The sequence below is a fragment of the Bombina bombina genome, chromosome 3 (genome assembly GCF_027579735.1).
Source record: "Bombina bombina isolate aBomBom1 chromosome 3, aBomBom1.pri, whole genome shotgun sequence".
NCBI lineage: Eukaryota > Metazoa > Chordata > Amphibia > Anura > Bombinatoridae > Bombina > Bombina bombina.
Window position 1 is genome coordinate 1,132,387,111 of NC_069501.1, and position 26,105 is coordinate 1,132,413,215.

A 26,105-nucleotide genomic window follows, 5' to 3' on the forward strand; every position below is an offset into this window, starting at 1 on the left:
ACGGTCTTCATACACTAGCCAATCCTGTTTACCAGCACATCAGTATTGAATGGAAGTCATAACCACCACACACCATAGGCTATTAGCGGGGGCGTGTAGCAATGAACGCTTGTGATTGGTAATAGCGTTTAAGCTGAAAGTTTAAAAAGAGGCTGTAGCTGACACTCGGCTTGTCATTTTTTATCTGAGACACATTGAAAAAGGCCTGCATAACGGCTGAAACGCGTTTGTGTGGGGGTTTTACAATCCACTTTAAAGATTTTTTTGTCACCACAATTGACTGCGTACACACTTAACTACCAGTGTTGCCCCTGTCACCTGAAGCCGAAGTATCTGGTTATCGGCCAGGAATACAGGGGGGCTTCACCTGGTGGTAATGTGCAGTCTGTTAGGTGTTATGTAAATAATTTTGTGTGATTGGTTTTATATATATATATTTTTGATAATGGTGTGTGAGCTAGTGATCTTTATCACTATTATGTAATCTATTTATATTAAATAGCATTAATAAAGCTGATGAATTTTATATACCTTATTAGATACTTTATCAAGCTGTCTTGATACAGCATATCACAATAATAGGAGTTTGAGTGCTAGTACTCCCCTCTTAGTCCCTTATCTCTCCCCACCCCCATTTTTTCATATTTAAAGGGGCAGCACCGAGGTTTTACATATACCTCTAAGACAGCCTATATTTACTCTTGACACTGTGCCAATTTTTTGCCCAAATTTGTTATACTTAGAAGTTTCACACGTCCACAAACTGCTGACTCCATTGAGCGCGATTTCTGCAAACAGGAGTTTGCCGGGCCTACCCCATGGGGAATATATTTAAATATTTGCTGTATCGACTCTTATCAAGTCCCTTAACAGACCCTCAGAATGGAGGGCCATCTCAGCAGAAATCCCTAAAGGGTAACCATTGAAGACCCTCCTACGGACACTTGCTGTTCGCACTAATTTCTAGCATCGAGCACGGAGGTGCATTTGGAGCTACACTAAAGACCTTTCCACGGACACTTGCTGCCCGCATTAATTTCTAGCATCCAGCACGGAGGTGCATTTGGAGCCAAACCAAAGATCTTTCTACGGATACTTGCTGCCCCTAAGAATTTCTAGCATCCAGCACGGAGGTGCATTTGGAGCTACACACGCTTAGCCGGCATAAACAATTTACCTGGATCCGCAGCATCCACATTTGAAAATAGCACCAATTGTTTGGAGCCATTTAGCAATCAGGCTATCTCGAACCTACAGTTTTGACAGCACCTGCTGTCCCTCTTGGAAACGCAAAGGAATCTTTAAACGATTCAATGTGTAAACCTCTATACAGTTTAATACCATTGATACAGTGAAACAGAGATATGTCAACACAAGAAAAAGCCCCTGCTGTCTTTGTTTTGGACATACAAGGGAAATCATACACTACGGAGTATCCTTATTGAGCAAGAATTTTATACTCCTCCTTTGGGATAAAACTGCAGAAATTATCAGTGAGACGTTTATCTTCAGAGTAATGTCCTGGTGGATACTCACTTTTAATCTCCTGATATAACATATATTCAAACTATATAAAAATAAACAATAGGTTTTTAGTTGGATTTCGTTCATATATATTTTTTAACATACTATCCCCAATTCTAGAATTAATATATATTTATAGATTTTATTACCATCAGAGGTCTTGGAATAGCTTTTGAGCGCTCCCTTATTATCCTTTTTTGTGTAACATTGTAAAGCATACTGTCACATGCTTTCTTAGAGTAAACAGAATCCTATGAGAAGTCTTCAGTCTGCCTCCTGTTCATACATATGCCTGTTCACTTCCTATGTAGAATAAGCTAGTGCAGATGAAACAAGAACAGCTCTGATGTCTCTCGGTAGAGTATGCTCTCTTTATATCAAAGCTACTGTATATTTAGTTGCTGACCTCAGTCATGGTGGTTTTGTTTTCTGGGATTTGCGTTTATAAATCAGTGTTTGTCTCCATGTGTTTATTACTAGTTTGTCTCTTTACAGAAGTAGTCTGCTTATCCATTTCTGGAGTCTTGTTCTAGCTGAATTTTTATGCACTAAACATCCATGCATTATAGTATCTGAGTTAAATGCCTGCCTGTACTGCAGTTCAAGGGTCATGGCTCCTTCACAAGCAGCATTATTATGTTGGTGTAATGTTGTATTTGGCTTTACCACCTCTAGCAGTGCCTTTCATCACCCCTACAATTCATATAAGGGCCTTTCTAGATTTTTGTAAAATTATTTTTGGGGTTTAAAACTTTTGTTCTTTGACATACCCCAAAAACCTAGATCTTAAAGATTGTTATTATGAGGAGAAAGGTAAACTGTCACATACCTTTACAAGGCAACTGTCCCTCCAGGAATGGAACCCAGAAGCTGAGAAGTGTTAAAAATACACTTTCCCAACAATCTAGATGAGACCCAGGAAATGGCTAAGGAATTAGGCAGATTCGTAGTAAGGAAGTCATCAATGTGCCGAAGAGACTGTACTAGGGATCAGACAGAGGCGCTGTCAGGTTTAGGCTGAGGTCAGTAACTTGTGGGATCAGGAGACAAAAGTGTCATGAACAAGCCAAGGTCAAAATTGAATGTAGCAGGACAATAGCAGACGAGGGCACAAATGAAGAGAATTGTCAGAGGACATTCAGGTCAATACACAAAGCAGGCAGAAGCAAACAGGAACACGCGCAAAAATATGCAATTAATTGCATCATTAAATAGTTTTTTTGATATATTGTAGTGTAGTTTTTCAAAATTTCACATTTCTGTATAAAACAATTAGCCTAACTAAATGGATTGTATTGTCTTTAAAAAAAAAAAAATATTGCCAGGTGGAAATTTGTGAAGGAGCAATAACCCACTTCAAAGACCAACCATAACGGCAGCCTTTAAATCCTATGCAAGAGTCGGGAGGCTTCTATTTTGTAGATAGTTTTTTGAGAGAGCATGTTTTCCTTCATAGCCATGTTCAGCCTCACTTCAGTATGCCATTATATTCCACTGCATGTGCCACACATAGCATTTGTTCCATAGGTTACTATCCCTTGGTTTAAGGGTAGATTGAGTTGTGCTAGTGTCATGGGTTCAAATCTCAATGAAGACATATTTATGAATTTATTTATTTTAACAGGTATCAGAGCTTATTCTGAAATGACCTTGAAACTAAAAACAAGCAAACCTGTAATCTGTGAATCAATTCAAATAATCCCAGCACATGTAATGTATAATGTATATTACACATTTAAATATGTTATATCATCATTTATTATATAAGCACCTGTGAATAGCCACACATCCCACCATTCAGATCAAAATCCACACATACAGAAAGAGGTGAAAAAAGGAAATAAACTTAAAGTGAAGGTCCATTTTCATGAATTAGTGCCCGGTTTTTAATAATCCTATTAAAAACAAGGGCACTTTAACTCATCAAAATTGACATTTCACTTGTTTTCTTCAAAAACTTACCTTTTAATCCTGACAGCCGCTGCAGCGCTTCCTCCGCCCGTCGCAAGCCCTCTTAGCGGATCCAAAATGACGAATCTGGCTTCCACCAATCACGGCGGAAGCCGGATTCGTCATTTGACGTATGAAGAGGCTTCCGACGGCCAGGGGAATCACTGGAGCGGCTGTCAGGATTAAAAGGTATGTTTTTGAAGAAAACAAGTGAAATGTCAATTTTGATTAATTAAAGTGCCCTTGTTTTTAATAGTGTTATTAATAACCGGTCACTAACTGATCGAAATTGACCTTCATATTAAAGAGAAAAAAAAAACACAAACACCCCCAATCCCTTGAGAAAGGGCAAAGTCCCGAAACGCGTCAGTTTTTCCAGCATCATCACATGAACATTTGACCATGCTGTATGCTACCCTGGGCAGTGATAGTATCTTTGAACCTTGACTTTCACAATCTGAGTATTTGCTTATACGAAAGGAAATTGCAAGTATTTTGCAACTAAGGCTTTTTCTCTGTGATGTGGAACATATATTGTAGATTACAAAATGTGCCATTATTTAAGATGCAATAATATGTTGAAGTGCTGTTAAGTTTGATATAAACACAAGCAGTTTAATTTAAAGGGACAGTCTAGTCAAAATTATACTATTGTGATTCATATAGGACATGCAATTTTAAACAACTTTTCAATTTACTTTTAACATCAAATTTCCTTTGTTCTTTTGGTATTCTTTGTTGAAAGCCAAACCCAAGTATGCTCATATGCGTATTTCTAAGTCCTTGAAGGACGCTTCTTATCTCAGTGCATTTAGACAGGTTTTTTTTTCAGCTAGACAGCGTTAGTTCATGTGTGTCATATAGATACCATTGTGCTATCTCCCATGTAGTTATTTGAGTCAGCTCTGATTAGCTAAAATGCAAGTCTGTCAAAAGAACTGAGATAAGGGGGCAGTCTTCAGAGGCTTAGATACAAGGTAATCACAGTGGTAAAAAGTATATTAATATAACCGTCTTGGTTATGCAAAACTGGGTATGGGTAGTAAAGGGATTAAATATATTTCTCCAACATTGGTGTGTCCGGTCCACGGCGTCATCCTTACTTGTGGGAATATCTCCTCCCCAACAGGAAATGGCAAAGAGTCCCAGCAAAGCTGGCCACATAGTCCCTCCTAGGCTCCGCCCACCCCAGTCATTCTCTTTGCCGTTGCACAGGCAACATCTCCACGGAGATGGTTAAGAGTATGTGGTGTTTAAATGTAGTTTTTTTATTCTACTATCAAGAGTTTGTTATTTTAAAATAGTGCTGGTATGTACTATTTGCTCTGAAACAGAAAAAGATGAAGATTTCTGTTTGTGAGAGGAAGATGATTTTAGCAGACAGTAACTAAAATCGATTGCTGTTTCCACATAGGACTGTTGAGATGAAGTAACTTCAGTTGGGGGAAACAGTTAGCAGACTTTTCTGCTTAAGGTATGACTAGCCATATTTCTAACAAGACTGTGTAATGCTGGAAGGCTGTCATTTCCCCTCATGGGGACTGGTAAGCCATTTTCTTAGTTTCAAACAGAATAAAGGGCTTAATATGGGCTATAAAACTGGTAGACACTCTTATGGGCTAAATCGATTGCTTTATTTGGACATTTTATACATTTTAATGCTGATAATTCACACTTATAAACTTGGGGAACGTTTTTTAACGTCAGGCACTATGTTAGACACCTTTTCCAGTCAGGAAGGGCCTTCCCAGTTGTAGGCTGAGCCTCATTTTCGCGCCATTACTGCGCAGTTGTTTTTGAGAGCAAGACATGCAGATGCATGTGTGAGGACCTGAAAATAGTTGGAAAAGTGTCTAGAAGGCGTCATTTGGTATCGTATTCCCCTCTGGGCTTGGTTAGGTCACAGCAAAGACTGTAGCTGGGACTGTATAGGGGTTAATTTTATAAACGGCTCCGGTTCCGTTATTTTAAGGGTTAAAGCTCTGAAAATTGGTATGCAATACTTTTAATGCTTTAAGACACTGTGGTGAATTTTGGTAAATTTTGAACAATTCCTTCATACTTTTTCACATATTCAGTAATAAAGTGTACTCTGTTTAAAATTTAAAGTGACAGTAATGGTTTTGTTTTAAAACGGTTTTTGTGCTTTATTGACAAGTTTAAGCCTATTTAACATGTCTGTGCCTTCGGATAAGCTATGTTCTATATGTATGAAAGCCAATGTGTCTCCCCATTCAAAATTGTGTGATAATTGTGCCATAGCGTCCAAACAAAGTAAGGACAGTACTGCCACAGATAATGAAATTGCCCAAGATGATTCCTCAGATGAGGGGCGTAGACATGATACTACATGATCTCCTACTGTGTCTACACCAGTTTTGCCCACGCAGGAGGCCCCTAGTACATCTAGCGCGCCAATGCTTATTACCATGCAACAATTGACGGCTGTAATGGATAACTCCATAGCAAATATTTTATCCAAAATGCCTGCATATCAGAGAAAGCGCGATTGCTCTGTTTTAAACACTGAAGAGCAGGAGGGCGCTGATGATAATTGTTCTGTCATACCCTCACACCAATCTGAAGTGGCCATGAGGGAGGTTTTGTCAGATGGGGAAATTTCAGATTCAGGAAAAATTTCTCAACAAGCTGAACCTGATGTTGTGACATTTAAATTTAAATTAGAACATCTCCGCGCACTGCTTAAGGAAGTGTTATCTACTCTGGATGATTGTGACAACTTGGTCATTCCAGAGAAATTATGCAAGATGGACAAGTTTCTAGAGGTTCCGGTGCACCCCGACGCTTTTCCTATACCCAAGCGGGTGGTGGACATAGTGAATAAGGAGTGGGAGAAGCCCGGCATACCTTTTGTTCCCCCCCCCCCCTATATTTAAGAAATTATTTCCTATGGTCGACCCCAGAAAGGACTTATGGCAGACAGTCCCTAAGGTCGAGGGGGCAGTTTCTACTCTAAACAAGCGAACTACTATTCCTATCGAGGATAGTTGTGCTTTCAAAGATCCTATGGATAAAAAATTAGAAGGTTTGCTTAAAAAGATTTTTGTACAGCAAGGTTACCTCCTACAACCCATTTCGTGCATTGTTCCTGTCACTACAGCAGCGTGGTTCTGGTTCGAGGAACTAGAAAAGTCGCTCAGTAGAGAGACTCCATATGAGGAGGTTATGGACAGAGTTCACGCACTTAAGTTGGCTAACTCCTTTATTTTGGATGCCGCTTTGCAATTAGCTAGATTAGCAGCAAAAAATTCAGGGTTTGCAATTGTGGCGCGCAGAGTGCTTTGGCTAAAGTCTTGGTCAGCGGATGTATCATCCAAGACAAAATTGCTTAACATCCCTTTCAAAGGTAAAACTCTCTTTGGGCCAGAATTGAAAGAGATTATCTCTGACATCACTGGGGGAAAGGGTCACGCCCTTCCACAAGATAGGCCTTTCAAGGCCAAGAATAAGTCTAATTTTCGTTCCTTTCGCAATTTCAGGAACGGACCGGCCTCTAATTCTGCATCCTCTAAGCAAGAGGGTAATGCCTCACAGCCCAAACCAGCCTGGAAACCTATGCAAGGCTGGAACAAGGGTAAGCAGGCCAAAAAGCCTGCTGCTGCTAACAAAACAGCATGAAGGAGTAGCCCCCGATCCGGGACCGGATCTAGTAGGGGGCAGACTCTCTCTCTTTGCTCAGGCTTGGGCAAGAGATGTCCAGGATCCCTGGGCACTAGAAATAGTTTCTCAGGGTTATCTTCTGGAATTCGGGGAACTACCCCCAAGGGGAAGGTTCCACATGTCTCACTTATCCTTAAACCAAATAAAGAGACAGGCGTTCTTACATTGTGTAGAAGACCTGTTAAAGATGGGAGTAATACACCCTGTTCCAAGGACGGAACAAGGAATGGGATTTTACTCAAATCTGTTCGTAGTTCCCAAAAAAGAGGGAACCTTCAGACCAATTCTGGATTTAAAGATCCTAAACAAATTTCTCAGGGTACCATCGTTCAAAATGGAAACCATTCGAACGATCCTACCCACTATCCAGGAAGGTCAATTTATGACTACCGTGGATCTAAAGGATGCGTACCTACATATTCCTATCCACAAAGAACATCATCAGTTCCTAAGGTTCGCCTTTCTGGACAAACATTACCAGTTTGTGGCCCTACCATTCGGGTTAGCCACTGCTCCAAGGATTTTCACAAAGGTACTCGGGTCCCTTCTAGCGGTTTTAAGACTGAGGGGCATTGCAGTAGTACCGTACTTGGACGACATTCTAATACAAGCGTTGTCCCTTTCAAAAGCAAAGGCTCATACAGACATCGTTCTGGCCTTTCTCAGATCTCACGGATGGAAGGTGAACATAGAAAAAAGTTCTCTGTCTCCGTCAACAAGAGTTCCCTTCTTGGGAACAATAATAGATTCCTTAGAAATGAGGATTTTTTTGACAGATGTCAGAAAGTCAAAACTTCTAAGCGCTTGTCAAGCTATTCACTCTGTTCCACGTCCTTCCGTAGCTCAGTGCATGGAAGTAGTAGGGTTGATGGTTGCAGCAATGGACATAGTTCCTTTTGCGCGAATTCATCTAAGACCATTACAACTGTGCATGCTCAAACAGTGGAATGGGGACTATACAGACTTGTCTCCAGTGATTCAAGTAGATCAGAAGACCAGAGATTCACTCCGTTGGTGGCTGACCCTGGACCATCTATCCCAGGGAATGAGCTTCCGCAGACCAGAGTGGGTCATTGTCACGACCGACGCCAGCCTAGTGGGCTGGGGCGCGGTCTGGGAACCCCTGAAAGCTCAGGGACTATGGTCTCGGGAAGAGTCTCTTCTCCCGATAAACATTCTGGAACTAAGAGCGATATTCAATGCTCTCAGGGCTTGGCCTCAGCTTGCAAAGGCCAGATTCATAAGATTCCAATCAGACAACATGACGACTGTTGCGTATATCAATCATCAGGGGGGAACAAGGAGTTCCCTAGCGATGAAAGAAGTGACCAAAATAATACAATGGGCGGAGGATCACTCCTGCCATCTATCTGCGATCCACATCCCAGGTGTGGAAAACTGGGAGGCGGATTATCTGAGTCGTCAGACATTCCATCCGGGGGAGTGGGAACTCCACCCGGAGATCTTTGCCCAGTTGACTCAATTATGGGGCATTCCAGACATGGATCTGATGGCGTCTCGTCAGAACTTCAAGGTTCCTTGCTACGGGTCCAGATCCAGGGATCCCAAGGCGACTCTAGTGGATGCACTAGTAGCACCTTGGACCTTCAACCTAGCTTATGTGTTTCCACCGTTTCCTCTCATTCCCAGGCTGGTAGCCAGGATCAAACAGGAGAGGGCCTCGGTGATCTTGATAGCTCCTGCGTGGCCACGCAGGACTTGGTATGCAGACCTGGTGAATATGTCATCGGTTCCACCATGGAAGCTACCTTTGAGACAGGATCTTCTTGTTCAGGGTCCATTCGAACATCCAAATCTTGTCTCCCTCCAGCTGACGGCTTGGAGATTGAACGCTTGATTCTATCAAAGCGTGGGTTTTCAGATTCGGTGATTGATACTCTGGTTCAGGCCAGAAAACCGGTAACTAGAAAGATTTACCATAAAATATGGAAAAGATATATCTGCTGGTGTGAATCCAAGGGATTCCCTTGGAATAAGGTAAAAATTCCTAAGATTCTTTCCTTTCTACAAGAAGGTTTGGATAAAGGATTATCTGCGAGTTCTCTAAAGGGACAGATTTCTGCTTTATCTGTCTTACTACACAAACGATTGGCAGCTATGCCAGATGTTCAAGCATTTGTTCAGGCTCTGGTTAGGATCAAGCCTGTTTACAAACCTTTGACTCCTCCCTGGAGTTTAAATCTAGTTCTTTCAGTACTTCAAGGGGTTCCGTTTGAACCTCTACATTCCATAGATATTAAGTTGTTATCTTGGAAAGTCTTGTTTTTGGTTGCTATTTCTTCTGCTAGAAGAGTTTCAGAGTTATCTGCTCTGCAGTGTTCTCCGCCCTATCTGGTGTTCCATGCAGATAAGGTGGTTTTGCGTACTAAGCCTGGTTTCCTTCCAAAGGTTGTTTCTAACAAAAATATTAACCAGGAGATAGTTGTACCTTCTTTGGGTCCGAATCCAGTTTCAAAGAAGGAACGCTTGTTACACAATTTGGACGTAGTCCGTGCTCTAAAATTCTATTTAGAAGCTACAAAAGATTTCAGACAAACATCTTCTCTGTTTGTCGTCTATTCTGGTAAAAGGAGAGGTCAAAAAGCGACTTCTACCTCTCTTTCCTTTTGGCTTAAAAGCATCATCCGATTGGCTTACGAGACTGCCGGACGGCAGCCTCCTGAAAGAATCACAGCTCACTCCACTAGGGCTGTGGCTTCCACATGGGCCTTCAAGAACGAGGCTTCTGTTGATCAGATATGTAAGGCAGCGACTTGGTCTTCACTGCACACTTTTGCCAAATTTTACAAATTTGCTATTTTTGGGAGAAAGGTTTTGCAAGCCGTGGTGCCTTCCGTTTAGGTAACCTGATTTGCTCCCTCCCTTCATCCGTGTCCTAAAGCTTTGGTATTGGTTCCCACAAGTAAGGATGACGCCGTGGACCGGACACACCAATGTTGGAGAAAACAGAATTTATGCTTACCTGATAAATTACTTTCTCCAACGGTGTGTCCGGTCCACGGCCCGCCCTGGTTTTTTTTAATCAAGTCTGATGAATTATTTTCTCTAACTACAGTCACCACGGTACCATATGGTTTCTCCTATATTTTTCCTCCTGTCCGTCGGTCGAATGACTGGGGTGGGCGGAGCCTAGGAGGGACTATGTGGCCAGCTTTGCTGGAACTCTTTGCCATTTCCTGTTGGGGAGGAGATATTCCCACAAGTAAGGATGACGCCGGGGACCGGACACACCGTTGGAGAAAGTAATTTATCAGGTAAGCATAAATTCTGTTTTTGAAACAATACAAATTCTGGAGTAGACTGTGCCTTTAAGGCTATTTGAGCATATTTGTGTATACGTAGTTGAGCATAAAATAAAACAGGATATTTTATGAAGTTGACTTTTTGAGGTATTGAATAGATGTATACCGGATAAATGTATACAACATGTTGTTAGAAGTTGATTTAAAGAGACAGTTACCATATTACATTGGATATTATTAGAGACTTTGTTTCTTTCAAGTTCTATATGTATGCTCAATAGGTTCTTACAATTTGCTATCACAATTAAAGAGACAGAGACGCTCAATATTACTTTCTGTGGATTGAAGTGCACCTGATGATATACCTGAGGGTTATATTTAAAGGGACACAGACATTTTATCTCTACCCCAGATTTCCCTTTGGGGGAATATACATTCCATATTGTTCAAGTTGATTACAGTATTGACGGTCAAGTCCCCCTCTTGGGATGTCTTGGTGGGGGAGGACGTTGTGGTTTTTTAATTTTGTGTTTCTTCTTTTTTATTTTTTTTTATTTTTTACTTTAATAGTAATTTTGTTATTACATATTGTAAAGTGATTTCATAAATACTGTGTTGTGATATATATTACCTGTGCTGGGATTATTTGTATTAATTGATTCTTGGTGGGTATAGAGGCAATACCTGTCAAGAAAAGGTTATACTTTATTATAATGTATTACACTTTACTGGGTGGTGCTGTTACTAAATAATTATTTATATTTGTTTTGTAATCTGTGAAATTCATACTTAGTTGACAAATAAAAAAAATTTAATAAATCTGGAAATTCAGTGGGGTAAAAACAAATGCAGGTCCATGTAGAATGCCTACCGAAGTTTTAAAGGCCTCTTCTATTCTTAAAGCAACACTTACCCTGTCTGAAGAATATCATGTTCCTTTGAGTTCATCTGTGTAATGGAAAATATTAAATTCTTTGCTTAAATGAAATTATTTTTCTTATTTGTATATATGATAGGTAGGGAGGTGTAGTGCATGCAGTGACATTTGTCAGTATAGGAATTTCCCTGTTGCTTATTTAGCTAAGCACGTAAAAGGGACACTAAACCCAATTTTTTTTCTTTCGTGAGTCAGATAGAGCAGGCAATTTTAAGCAACTTTCTTAATTTACTCCTATTATCAATTTTTCTTTGTTCTCTTGCTATCTTTATTTGAAAAAGCAGGAATGTAAAGTGGGTAGCGCTTGCTGATTGGTGGCTAAATGTAGCCACCAATCAGCAAGGGCTATCCAGGGTGCTGAACCAAAGATGGGTTGGCTCCTAAGCTTTACATTCCTGCTTTTTCAAATAAAGATAGCATGAGAACAAAGAAAAATTGATAATAGGAGTAAACTAAGAAAGTTGCTTAAAATTGCCTGCTCTATCTGACTCATGAAATAAAAAAATGGGTTTAGTATCCCTTTAAACTTAGCTCTTCTCCAGCCTGATCATCTCTTTTTTTTCTGATTATTACAAGTACAGACTTCTGCTAATAATGCTCATGTGACCCCAACACCAAGGAACATTTTTTCAGGGTTCGAGCATCTGTTCTTTGGAAGAATACATTTTCTTTTTTGATATTTGTACTTCTTATCTCACTTGCGAAACTTCTCAAGTGGTTTATAAGCCTCAATTTTATTTCAAATGTCATTTAACCCTCCATTAGTGCTGCCTGTGGACTGTTAGACCTTTTTCTTACAAGACCTGTGACATACATGAGAATTCTCTAAGCTGCATATGTGCACTGTGGCCAACCATTGATAGTTACCCTGCAAGAACTATATGATGGCTTCAGCTGATTACCCTAGTTGTCTTCCTCTAGATCCAGTCTTTGCATGCCTAACATTTTATATTATTTGTTTCTTTGGTAAGCATAAATTATGTTTTTGAATGTGAAGAAATAAATGTATTTTATTTGTGTATGTATATATGTGCGAGTGTCTGTGTCAATATGTGTGTGTGTGTGTGTATGTGATATATATATATATGTGTGTGTGTGTGTGTATGTGATATATATATATATATATGTGTATGTGTGTGTATGTATGTATATTTGAATTTATATAATTTCTTTTTATTCTTTCTAGGTTTTTTATGCTGTGTTGGATCAGATTTTCCATGGAAAACATCCTCTTAAAGGTTCAACAACTGAGATTTTAAAAGAAACCCAGGAAGCATTCTATGGATTACCTTATGTACCTCAGACAGTGAGTACAAGTTTCATATAGATAAACTGGACCGTATTCTCATCTAAGATATTTGTATTTCCTTTAAAGAGACACTAAACCCCAAAAAAATTATTTAATGACTCAGAGCATGCAATTTTAAGCAACTTTATAATTTACTTTGTTCCCTTGCTATCTTTATTTAAAAAGCAGGAATGTGATGCATAGGAGCCGGACCATTTTTGGTTTAGAACCTGGGTTCTGCTTGCTTATTGGTGGGTAAATGTAAGCCTCCAATAAGCAAGCGCTATCCATGGTGCTGAACTTAAAATGGGCTGGCTGCTAAGATTTACTGCTTTTAAAATAAAGATAGCAAGAGAACAAAGAAACATTGATAATAGGAGTAAATTAGAAAGTTGCTTAAAATGTCATGCTCTATCTGAATCATGAAAGAAAAAAATTGGGTTCAGTGTCCCTTTAAGGAACAATTTCTAATGAAATTGCTTATTTAAAGGGACAGTTATTTTTTTTTCCATTTTATTTGTTCCCAATGATTCATTGTATCTACTAGAGTTTATTAAATTGTTAACAAATAGCTCTCTTGCCTATATATCGGCATTTGAAATAGCTGATTTTTTTCTGTGCTATCCCTACCTAAACTGAAGGTTTGAGCAAATCCAGTAATTTCATATTTTTAAAAAAAAGAAACAGAAATGTAAAGGAGCAATATCTCATGCATTTTATACTCTACAACTGGTATAACAAGTTATTAGGAGCACATTAAGGGGGAAACAGTTTTACAGTACACTTTCTATTTAATGCAGTGGTGTCAAACTCATTTAAGTGCAGCTTCCGTTGGCCGCAGACTACCTACATATCTTTCCATTTCTAAACAAAGCAGTGGCGTTTGCTATAACTGTATAATTTTCAAAAGAATGTGTTCTGTAACACAGAAACGCACTCTGTTTTCAGAAGGTGATATTTGGTTGAATTCCCACAAACTTTTTTTTCTCTTCTCTAGTAGCCTTGTTCTAAGCTCAGTTTAGCATACGCATGCGTATAGTATAACATTTCCTCTGCATTATAAAGAGTGGATCACAATGCTTTCAGCATAGCGATCCACTTTTTATATATTGATAGACATATACCTGGTGTGATAGCTGCCAAGAACCTATTTATAAAATCTACATATAAAAATATTATTTATATATATACAGGGAGTGCAGAATTATTAGGCAAGTTGTATTTTTGAGGATTAATTTTATTATTGAACAACAACCATGTTCTCAATGAACCCAAAAAACTCATTAATATCAAAGCTGAATAGTTTTGGAAGTAGTTTTTAGTTTGTTTTTAGTTATAGCTATTTTAGGGGGATATCTGTGTGTGCAGGTGACTATTACTGTGCATAATTATTAGGCAACTTAACAAAAAACAAATATATACCCATTTCAATTATTTATTTTTACCAGTGAAACCAATATAACATCTCAACATTCACAAATATAGATTTCTGACATTCAAAAACAAAACAAAAACAAATCAGTGACCAATATAGCCACCTTTCTTTGCAAGGACACTCAAAAGCCTGCCATCCATGGATTCTGTCAGTGTTTTGATCTGTTCACCATCAACATTGCGTGCAGCAGCAACCACAGCCTCCCAGACACTGTTCAGAGAGGTGTACTGTTTTCCCTCCTTGTAAATCTCACATTTGATGATGGACCACAGGTTCTCAATGGGGTTCAGATCAGGTGAACAAGGAGGCCATGTCATTAGATTTTCTTCTTTTATACCCTTTCTTGCCAGCCAAGCTGTGGAGTACTTGGACGCGTGTGATGGAGCATTGTCCTGCATGAAAATCATGTTTTTCTTGAAGGATGCAGACTTCTTCCTGTACCACTGCTTGAAGAAGGTGTCTTCCAGAAACTGGCAGTAGGACTGGGAGTTGAGCTTGACTCCATCCTCAACCCGAAAAGGCCCCACAAGCTCATCTTTGATGATACCAGCCCAAACCAGTACTCCACCTCCACCTTGCTGGCGTCTGAGTCGGACTGGAGCTCTCTGCCCTTTACCAATCCAGCCACGGGCCCATCCATCTGGCCCATCAAGACTCACTCTCATTTCATCAGTCCATAAAACCTTAGAAAAATCAGTCTTGAGATATTTCTTGGCCCAGTCTTGACGTTTCAGCTTGTGTGTCTTGTTCAGTGGTGGTTGTCTTTCAGCCTTTCTTACCTTGGCCATGTCTCTGAGTATTGCACACCTTGTGCTTTTGGGCACTCCAGTGATGTTGCAGCTCTGAAATATGGCCAAACTGGTGGCAAGTGGCATCTTGGCAGCTGCACGCTTGACTTTTCTCAGTTCATGGGCAGTTATTTTGTGCCTTGATTTTTCCACACGCTTCTTGCGACCCTGTTGACTATTTTGAATGAAACGCTTGATTGTTCGATGATCACGCTTCAGAAGCTTTGCAATTTTAAGAGTTCTGCATCCCTCTGCAAGATATCTCACTATTTTTGACTTTTCTGAGCCTGTCAAGTCCTTCTTTTGACCCATTTTGCCAAAGGAAAGGAAGTTGCCTAATAATTATGCACACCTGATATAGGGTGTTGATGTCATTAGACCACACCCCTTCTCATTACAGAGATGCACATCACCTAATATGCTTAATTGGTAGTAGGCTTTCGAGCCTATACAGCTTGGAGTAAGACAACATGCATAAAGAGGATGATGTGGTCAAAATACTCATTTGCCTAATAATTCTGCACTCCCTGTATACCGTATTGTCCTGAGTATAGGCTGCACTTTTTTTCCAAAGGGGATAATGGTTTCAATGAGAATCTTTAAAAAAAACAGTACAGCTACCGTATTTCTGTGAGCATCAAAAAAAAAAAAATACTGTTTTACTGTTCTACTAATGTGTATGTTTTCTTTAAAAAATAGATTTTCTTTAAAATGGCACCAAAATTTTATAATTGGGTCCGGTCTATTCTCGGGACAATATGGTTATATTTTATCAAATATAAAGTGTGATTTTCGTAACAGAGAAAATGATGGAAAAGAATGGGCAAAAAAGATGCTGGAAAACAGGGCTGCCATAGTAATGAACACATATAAAGAAGTGCTGCATGTGTCAAATAAAAATCATTATGTGCTTTTCTGTGTTTCTGTTTGCCTTTTTTTAAGAACAACAATGTGACTCGTTAAAGTCTCAGGGGTTTAAATGATCTTGTTAAAGTAGCGTAGCTGCTCACTATACAACAAGTGAATCACAATGCCGGAAGAATGGGATACAGTCATTGTAATGGAGAGCTGAATGGAGGTTGCCCTAACAGTAAGCGCACTCGCTCTTTACGTAATAAGCATATTATAATTATCATTGTTCTTTAGGTCACAGGCCACTAGCTTGACACCCCTACTTTAAACTAAAATAAATAAATGGTTCTACAGCTAAGGTACTATGTATGGTTATGTCATTAAAGGGCAGTGCATTGAATTTGACATGTTTAGACATGTCTCAAAAACTCTGTGTTCTGTAGTGTTTTAGGATAAAGAAAGGTAGACTAGGGAAGAAAGCAGGACCCCTAAGATTCAGAGTAAAACTGAAATTTTTCCCTATGGAATATTCAAGGGACAAAAATAAGAGACTTAATCAGCTGAGAAATCCATAACAACTTGAAAATGTGCTTTTAGCTAACATGACAGTTTAGAACTCAATTCCTTACACCAAGCCCTGGAAACTGTGCTCCTTTAGTAAAACAAAAATATATATAGATATTGTATCAAAGTACACATAAAAAGAAACAGATTGCATAAAAAACACAAACAACTTACTTGTTTTCTTGCTAAAGGAGCACTTAGTAAATCTCAGTGTAGCCTCTGCCTGCAGCTAGATAAGTTGTCACGTGATTTTTGTGTTAGGACCTCTTTTAAGCATTGATAATAAACTGCAGCTATTATCAGCTTTAAAGGAAAAGCTGCTCTTTTTCCTTCCCGTAGAGACCACAGCCCATTTGAGGGGCAGTGACAGGAAATAATTGACTCTTCTCAATTGGTGTTTCAAAAAAAATAATACTATAAGGTAAAATTCTTTTTAAATGATTAATACATATTTCAATGATTTCTAATGAGTATAACCCACTGTTTGTTGTGTTTTATATTTCAACAATGAAACATATTATTTTATATCCTTTAAGGGAGCTGGATGGTGGTAGCTATTCAAACTTCTCAATCTCTGCTCCTTTAAGTCTTAGAAACCCCCAAGACCCACCATTTAAAGGCAATTGCGTTCCTTGGGGGTATACAGTAAAAGCACTTGTAATAGGGGAACAAAGGCATACACACACTATTGTTTTTATAACCTTGTTTATTCAATTCATTTTTCTTTCGGTATAATGATGGTCCATAGGATTCTATAACATGTGGGATATAATTCCCACCACTAGGGGGAGTCCAAGAACCCAGACAAGAGCTATAACTCTCCCCCACTTCCCCTCTCTAATCAGTTCTGTTCCTGGCCTCTCGGGAGGTGGTTGAGAATATAGATATTTATGCTAACTCTTAGGAGCATCTATTACATAATCTGGATGTGGTCAGAGTTCTATCTTAACTCTACTAAAGATTTCAGAATATCTTCTAGTCTGTGTGTTCACTATTCTGGGGTTTGTAAGGGGCAGAAAGCTACTAAGGTAGCATTGGCCTCTTGGCTCAAACACGTGATTCAAATGGCTTACTTGGTGGCAGGGAAGTTGTCTCCTAAGCATATCACAGCTCATTCTACAAGAGCAGTTATAACTTTATGGGCATTTAAGAATGATGCATCCTTGGAACACGTGTTATGGAATCCTATGGACCATCATTATTTTACGAAAGAAATTATAATTTATGCTTACCTGATAAATTATTTTCTTTTGGAATAATTAAGGTCCATAAGCCCCGTCCTTTAAAAAAAAAAAAAAAAAAAAACATTTTGGGCAGTAATTTTAATGGCACCTCTACAGACCCTTTATCTTTCCAACCTATATGTGTTCCTATTCTCTGCTTGGCTATACGTTGAACTGATTAGAGAGGGAAAGTGGGAGGGATTTAAAGCTCTTGTGTGGGTTCTTGGTCTCCTCCTAGCGGCGGGAATTATATCCCACGTTATGGAATACTATGGACCATCATTGTTCCGAAAGAAAATCAGGTGAGCATAAATTATAATTTTTACACTTTTTGTTGCAGATTTCTTACATCTGATATATACATAAAATAATGATATAGTTTGATGCTACTGGGTCTTCTGGGAAAAAAATAGAATATGAGTGGGTTTCACACTGAAAAATGGCCTGCTTTAGGGCTTAAATATGACCTGCATCTAAAAGCTGCACTACAGCTCACCATAGGAGTGGAAATGGCTCAGCAGTTAAAGGAACATTTAAACACTAAATACATTGTTTAAGCAGAGTATTGAGGTTATTCCCCACCTCCCTCTAGTCATAGGTGCCACCATTTTAAAATCTAACTTTCCCCGCATTTCAGCATTGACCTGTTTGCATGTGTGCAGAAACTCTCCTTCAGATATCTGCTGTGACACCTAGGTTCCAAAATAGTGACATGGAAAGTAATATGTTTAATGTCTCTTTAAAATCCCCTGAGACCCTTGCAGCTGAGCATGTTATGATTTAATATTATTGGTTAAGTAAAACAAAAGTTGCATTCAAACTTATTAGGCAGTCATCAACAATACTAATTAGCTGTTTTTATTTAGTTTTGACCATGTCCATTAAGATATTTTTACATTGTAAAAACATGTGATAACCCTGTTTTTTTGCCATGAAGCTAGCTAAACAACTTTCCAATTTACTTCTGTTATCTTATCTGCTTCATTCTCTTGATATCCTTTGTTGAAAAGCATATCTGAAAAGGCTCAGTAGCTGTTTATTTGCGGCTGCACATTGATGCCTCGTGTGATTGATTAACCCATGTGCAATTATATTTCTTCGACAGAGCATACCTAAAGAATGAAGCAAATTAGATGATAGAAGTAAATTAGTACGTTGTTTAAAACTGTATTCTCTGGAGAGACTTCCGGTAGGCGGAGCTACAGTGTTTCACTGTTCAGTAAGAGCTCCATAAACAAACTTATGTTAAAACCAAATTTAAGAGCCACACTGGCTCCCAATCCTTTCCTTGGCATCGTCTGGTAGCCTGGAGGTATCGTACATCAGTGATACTGAAGTTTTTGAGGCTCAACATCTGCAACCTCACCACCGGAACGGCATCAGTGAAAGTGCCGGTCGCCATTTTGCCGGCCTTTGTGGCACCTACTGCTCTCTCAAGGTTCCTTCCCGGCCACATCTACCTCAATTGGAGTCTGGGAGAGTCTTCTGTGGGGTAGGTGGTCCACCTACATCCACTCCGGGCAAACATTTGCAGTGAGCGACGCTGCACTTGGGACCCCTCTGAGTGGCGCGCCAATCTTCTCCCGGTGCAACCTGGTACTTCTTAGGTCACTACACGTGGAAACTGAGTACAATTTAGCACATCTCGCTCTCAAGGCACCTCCATTTGCTATTAAAAGACCTAGCTACAGCATACCTTGTGCTGATCTCTGGAAAGGGTTGATTATAGCTAACAGCCTCATAACAAAGAATCTGATGAGTAAAAGCAAATAACAGGGATTACAAAAACAAAACAAAAATAAATAAAACATAACACAGAAAATGCAGTCCTGACAATACAGCCAAAAAATAATATTGAACACATACATCAGTGTCTCATGTTAAAAGTATACAGCTGGCACTAACCTCATTTCTCCAACATAGGTGTGTCCGGTCCACGGCGTCATCCTTACTTGTGGGATATTCTCTTCCCCAACAGGAAATGGCAAAGAGCCCAGCAAAGCTGGTCACATGATCCCTCCTAGGCTCCGCCTACCCCAGTCATTCTCTTTGCCGTTGTACAGGCAACATCTCCACGGAGATGGCTTAGAGTTTTTATTATTCAATCAAGAGTTTGTTATTTTGAAATAGTGCTGGTATGTACTATTTACTCAGAAACAGAAAAGAGATGAAGATTTCTGTTTGTATGAGGAAAATGATTTTAGCAACCGTAACTAAAATCCATGGCTGTTCCACACAGGACTGTTGAGAGCAATTAACTTCAGTTGGGGGAACAGTGTGCAGTCTCTTGCTGCTTGAGGTATGACACATTCTAACAAGACGATGTAATGCTGGAAGCTGTCATTTTCCCTATGGGATCCGGTAAGCCATGTTTATTACGATCGTAAATAAGGGCTTCACAAGGGCTTATTAAGACTGTAGACTTTTCTGGGCTAAATCGATTCATTATTAACACATATTTAGCCTTGAGGAATCATTTTATCTGGGTATTTTGATATAATAATATCGGCAGGCACTGTATTAGACACCTTATTTCTTAGGGGCTTTCCCAAAGCATAAGCAGAGCCTCATTTTCGCGCCGGTGTGGCGCACTTGTTTTTGAGAGGCATGGCATGCAGTCGCATGTGAGAGGAGCTCTGATACTTAGAAAAGACTTTCTGAAGGCGTCATTTGGTATCGTATTCCCCTTTGGGTTTGGTTGGGTCTCAGCAAAGCAGATACCAGGGACTGTAAAGGGGTTAAAGTTTTAAAACGGCTCCGGTTCCGTTATTTTAAGGGTTAAAGCTTCCAAATTTGGTGTGCAATACTTTTAAGGCTTTAAGACACTGTGGTGAAAATTTGGTGAATTTTGAACAATTCCTTCATGTTTTTTCACAATTGCAGTAATAAAGTGTGTTCAGTTTAAAATTTAAAGTGACAGTAACGGTTTTATTTTAAAACGTTTTTTGTACTTTCTTATCAAGTTTATGCCTGTTTAACATGTCTGAACTACCAGATAGACTGTGTTCTGAATGTGGGGAAGCCAGAATTCCTATTCATTTAAATAAATGTGATTTATGTGATAATGACAATGATGCCCAAGATGATTCCTCAAGTGAGGGGAGTAAGCATGGTACTGCATCATTCCCTCCTTCGTCTACACGAGTCTTGCCCACTCAGGAGGCCCCTAGTACATCTAGCGCGCCAATACTCCTTACTATGCAACAATTAACGGCTGTAATGGATAATTCTGTCAAAAACATTTTAGCCAAAATGAACCCTTGTCAGCGTAAGCGTGGCTGCTCTGTTTTAGTTACTGAAGAGCATGACGACGCTGATATTAATATCTCTGAAGGGCCCCTAACCCAATCTGAGGGGGCCAGGGAGGTTTTGTCTGAGGGAGAAATTACTGATTCAGGGAACATTTCTCAACAGGCTGAACCTGATGTGATTGCATTTAAATTTAAGTTGGAACATCTCCGCATTTTGCTTAAGGAGGTATTATCCACTCTGGATGATTGTGAAAAGTTGGTCATCCCAGAGAAACTATGTAAAATGGACAAGTTCCTAGAGGTGCCGGGGCTCCCAGAAGCTTTTCCTATACCCAAGCGGGTGGCGGACATTGTTAATAAAGAATGGGAAAGGCCCGGTATTCCTTTCGTCCCTCCCCCCATATTTAAAAAATTGTTTCCTATGGTCGACCCCAGAAAGGACTTATGGCAGACAGTCCCCAAGGTCGAGGGAGCGGTTTCTACTTTAAACAAACGCACCACTATACCCATAGAGGATAGTTGTGCTTTCAAAGATCCTATGGATAAAAAATTAGAAGGTTTGCTTAAAAAGATGTTTGTTCAGCAGGGTTACCTTCTACAACCAATTTCATGCATTGTCCCTGTCACTACAGCCGCATGTTTCTGGTTTGATGAACTGATAAAGGCGCTCGATAGTGATTCTCCTCCTTATGAGGAGATTATGGACAGAATCAATGCTCTCAAATTGGCTAATTCTTTCACCCTAGACGCCACTTTGCAATTGGCCAGGTTAGCGGCTAAGAATTCTGGGTTTGCTATTGTGGCGCGCAGAGCGCTTTGGTTGAAATCTTGGTCGGCTGATGCGTCTTCCAAGAACAAGCTACTAAACATTCCTTTCAAGGGGAAAACGCTGTTTGGCCCTGACTTGAAAGAGATTATCTCTGATATCACTGGGGGTAAGGGCCACGCCCTTCCTCAGGATCGGCCTTTCAAGGCAAAAAATAGACCTAATTTTCGTCCCTTTCGTAAAAACGGACCAGCCCAAAGTGCTACGTCCTCTAAGCAAGAGGGTAATACTTCTCAAGCCAAGCCAGCTTGGAGACCAATGCAAGGCTGGAACAAGGGAAAGCAGGCCAAGAAACCTGCCACTGCTACCAAGACAGCATGAAATATTGGCCCCCGATCCGGGACCGGATCTGGTGGGGGGCAGACTCTCTCTCTTCGCTCAGGCTTGGGCAAGAGATGTTCTGGATCCTTGGGCGCTAGAAATAGTCTCCCAGGGTTATCTTCTGGAATTCAAGGGACTTCCCCCAAGGGGGAGGTTCCACAGGTCTCAGTTGTCTTCAGACCACATAAAAAGACAGGCGTTCTTACATTGTGTAGAAGACCTGTTAAAAATGGGAGTGATTCATCCTGTTCCATTAAGAGAACAAGGGATGGGGTTCTACTCCAATCTGTTCATAGTTCCCAAAAAAGAGGGAACGTTCAGACCAATCTTAGATCTCAAGATCTTAAACAAATTTCTCAAGGTTCCATCGTTCAAGATGGAAACCATTCGAACTATTCTTCCTTCCATCCAGGAAGGTCAATTCATGACCACGGTGGATTTAAAGGATGCGTATCTACATATTCCTATCCACAAGGAACATCATCGGTTCCTAAGGTTTGCATTCCTGGACAAACATTACCAGTTCGTGGCGCTTCCTTTCGGATTAGCCACTGCTCCAAGGATTTTCACAAAGGTACTAGGGTCCCTTCTAGCGGTGCTAAGACCAAGGGGCATTGCAGTAGTACCTTACCTGGACGACATTCTGATTCAAGCGTCGTCCCTTCCTCAAGCAAAGGCTCACACGGACATCGTCCTGGCCTTTCTCAGATCTCACGGCTGGAAAGTGAACGTGGAAAAGAGTTCTCTATCCCCGTCAACAAGGGTTCCCTTCTTGGGAACAATTATAGACTCCTTAGAAATGAGGATTTTTCTAACAGAGGCCAGAAAAACAAAACTTCTAGACTCTTGTCGGATACTTCATTCCGTTCCTCTTCCTTCCATAGCTCAGTGCATGGAAGTGATCGGGTTGATGGTAGCGGCAATGGACATAGTTCCTTTTGCGCGCATTCATCTAAGACCATTACAACTGTGCATGCTCAGTCAGTGGAATGGGGACTATACAGACTTGTCTCCAAAGATACAAGTAAATCAGAGGACCAGAGACTCACTCCGTTGGTGGCTGTCCCTGGACAACCTGTCACAAGGGATGACATTCCGCAGACCAGAGTGGGTCATTGTCACGACCGACGCCAGTCTGATGGGCTGGGGCGCGGTCTGGGGATCCCTGAAAGCTCAGGGTCTTTGGTCTCGGGAAGAATCTCTTCTACCGATAAATATTCTGGAACTGAGAGCGATATTCAATGCTCTCAAGGCTTGGCCTCAGCTAGCGAGGACCAAGTTCATACGGTTTCAATCAGACAACATGACGACTGTTGCGTACATCAACCATCAGGGGGGAACAAGGAGTTCCCTAGCGATGGAAGAAGTGACCAAAATCATTCTATGGGCGGAGTCTCACTCCTGCCACCTGTCTGCTATCCACATCCCAGGAGTGGAAAATTGGGAAGCGGATTTTCTGAGTCGTCAGACATTGCATCCGGGGGAGTGGGAACTCCATCCGGAAATCTTTGCCCAAGTCACTCAGCTGTGGGGCATTCCAGACATGGATCTAATGGCCTCTCGTCAGAACTTCAAAGTTCCCTGCTACGGGTCCAGATCCAGGGATCCCAAGGCGGCTCTAGTGGATGCACTAGTAGCACCTTGGACCTTCAAACTAGCTTATGTGTTCCCGCCGTTTCCTCTCATCCCCAGGCTGGTAGCCAGGATCAATCAGGAGAGGGCGTCGGTGATCTTGATAGCTCCTGCGTGGCCACGCAGGACTTGGTATGCAGATCTGGTGAATATGTCATCGGCTCCACCTTGGAAGCTACCTTTGAGACGAGACCTTCTTGTTCAGGGTCCGTTCGAACATCCGAATCTGGTTTCACTCCAGCTGACTGCTTGGAGATTGAACGCTTGATTTTATCGAAGCGAGGATTCTCAGATTCTGTTATCGATACTCTTGTTCAGGCCAGAAAGCCTGTAACTCGAAAGATTTACCACAAGATTTGGAAAAAATATATCTGTTGGTGTGAATCTAAAGGATTCCCTTGGGACAAGGTTAAGATTCCTAGGATTCTATCCTTCCTTCAAGAAGGATTGGAAAAAGGATTATCTGCAAGTTCCCTGAAGGGACAGATTTCCGCCTTGTCGGTGTTACTTCACAAAAAGCTGGCAGCTGTGCCAGATGTTCAAGCCTTTGTTCAGGCTCTGGTTAGAATCAAGCCTGTTTACAAACCTTTGACTCCTCCTTGGAGTCTCAATTTAGTTCTTTCAGTTCTTCAGGGGGTTCCGTTTGAACCCTTGCATTCCGTTGATATTAAATTATTATCTTGGAAAGTTTTGTTTTTGGTTGCAATTTCTTCTGCTAGAAGAGTTTCAGAATTATCTGCTCTGCAGTGTTCTCCTCCTTATCTGGTGTTCCATGCAGATAAGGTGGTTTTGCGTACTAAACCTGGTTTTCTTCCGAAAGTTGTTTCTAACAAAAACATTAACCAGGAGATTATCGTACCTTCTCTGTGTCCGAAACCAGTTTCAAAGAAGGAACGTTTGTTGCACAATTTGGATGTTGTTCGCGCTCTAAAATTCTATTTAGATGCTACAAAGGATTTTAGACAAACATCTTCCTTGTTTGTTGTTTATTCCGGTAAAAGGAGAGGTCAAAAAGCAACTTCTACCTCTCTCTCTTTTTGGATTAAAAGCATCATCAGATTGGCTTACGAGACTGCCGGACGGCAGCCTCCCGAAAGAATCACAGCTCATTCCACTAGGGCTGTGGCTTCCACATGGGCCTTCAAGAACGAGGCTTCTGTTGATCAGATATGTAGGGCAGCGACTTGGTCTTCACTGCACACTTTTACCAAATTTTACAAGTTTGATACTTTTGCTTCTTCTGAGGCTATTTTTGGGAGAAAGGTTTTGCAAGCCGTGGTGCCTTCCATTTAGGTGACCTGATTTGCTCCCTCCCTTCATCCGTGTCCTAAAGCTTTGGTATTGGTTCCCACAAGTAAGGATGACGCCGTGGACCGGACACACCTATGTTGGAGAAAACAGAATTTATGTTTACCTGATAAATTGCTTTCTCCAACGGTGTGTCCGGTCCACGGCCCGCCCTGGTTTTTTTAATCAGGTCTGATATTTTATTTTCTTTAACTACAGTCACCACGGTACCATATGGTTTCTCCTATGCAAATATTCCTCCTTAACGTCGGTCGAATGACTGGGGTAGGCGGAGCCTAGGAGGGATCATGTGACCAGCTTTGCTGGGCTCTTTGCCATTTCCTGTTGGGGAAGAGAATATCCCACAAGTAAGGATGACGCCGTGGACCGGACACACCGTTGGAGAAAGCAATTTATCAGGTAAACATAAATTCTGTTATCATTACATGAGGATCCCTAGGGACCACATACTTTGGTGACTGTTTTGAGCCCCTGAATGGACAGTGCTGCTAATTGGTTCTAGTGCTGTGCTCGGGGTAACTTGCGGGACTGTATGGACAGATATCTGACTACTCCTAAGATGTCTAACAGAAGCAAAGCCCAACAAGACAAAAAAGCAAAGCAACCCCCAGACCCACCCCAAACTGCTTCACCCACAAAATCTACGCCTTTGCACGCGGACAGTGGGCCGCAGACAGGGGAGCAGCAACTTAATTCCTTGCTCTTGTCGAAGCTTGACAATTTACAGAAAGGCATGGATACCTTAACGACTGAAGTTAAGCAATTCAACTCCAGGTTGGCTGGTGCGAAGCAGCGAATATCTGACCTAGAAGACGGCCAGCACTCCTCAGCCAGTCAACTTAAAGAATTGATCCAACAAAATAAGTATTTGCACCAAAAAGTTGATGACTTGGAGAATCATTCCCGCAGGAACGTTAGATTGTTGGGACTGCCTGAGTCAGTTCGCCCCTCAGAATTACTTTATTTTGCTTAACATTCACTTCCCAGTTTGTTGTGTGTCTCTGCTGAATATTTACCACTGAATGTGGAGAGAGCACATCGGATTGGGGGGGATAGACCAACAATGACTGGAAAAGACACCCCCCCTTGTAGGGTGATGATAAAATATCTAAACTTCCAGTCCAAAATCCAACTTATCAGAGCCTATAGAAAAACTGAGATGCTACTCTTTGATGAAAAGAGACTTTACCTCTTCCAGGACTACTCCTCAGAAGTCGCAAAGAAATTAAAAGATTTTGCCCCTTTGTGCAGTTCCCTCCATA

The 26,105-nt window shown here is 40.8% G+C and overlaps 1 protein-coding gene across 1 annotated transcript in view; it reads left to right on the forward strand.

The window, feature by feature from the left end:
* Positions 1-26,105, forward strand: part of MIPEP (mitochondrial intermediate peptidase) — a 506,392-nt gene that overhangs the window by 315,251 nt on the left and 165,036 nt on the right. Inside the window, exon 16 of the mRNA XM_053708504.1 lies at positions 12,542-12,661. Coding sequence (XP_053564479.1) covers positions 12,542-12,661 — 120 coding nt within the window. The remainder of the gene's footprint in view (positions 1-12,541; positions 12,662-26,105) is intronic.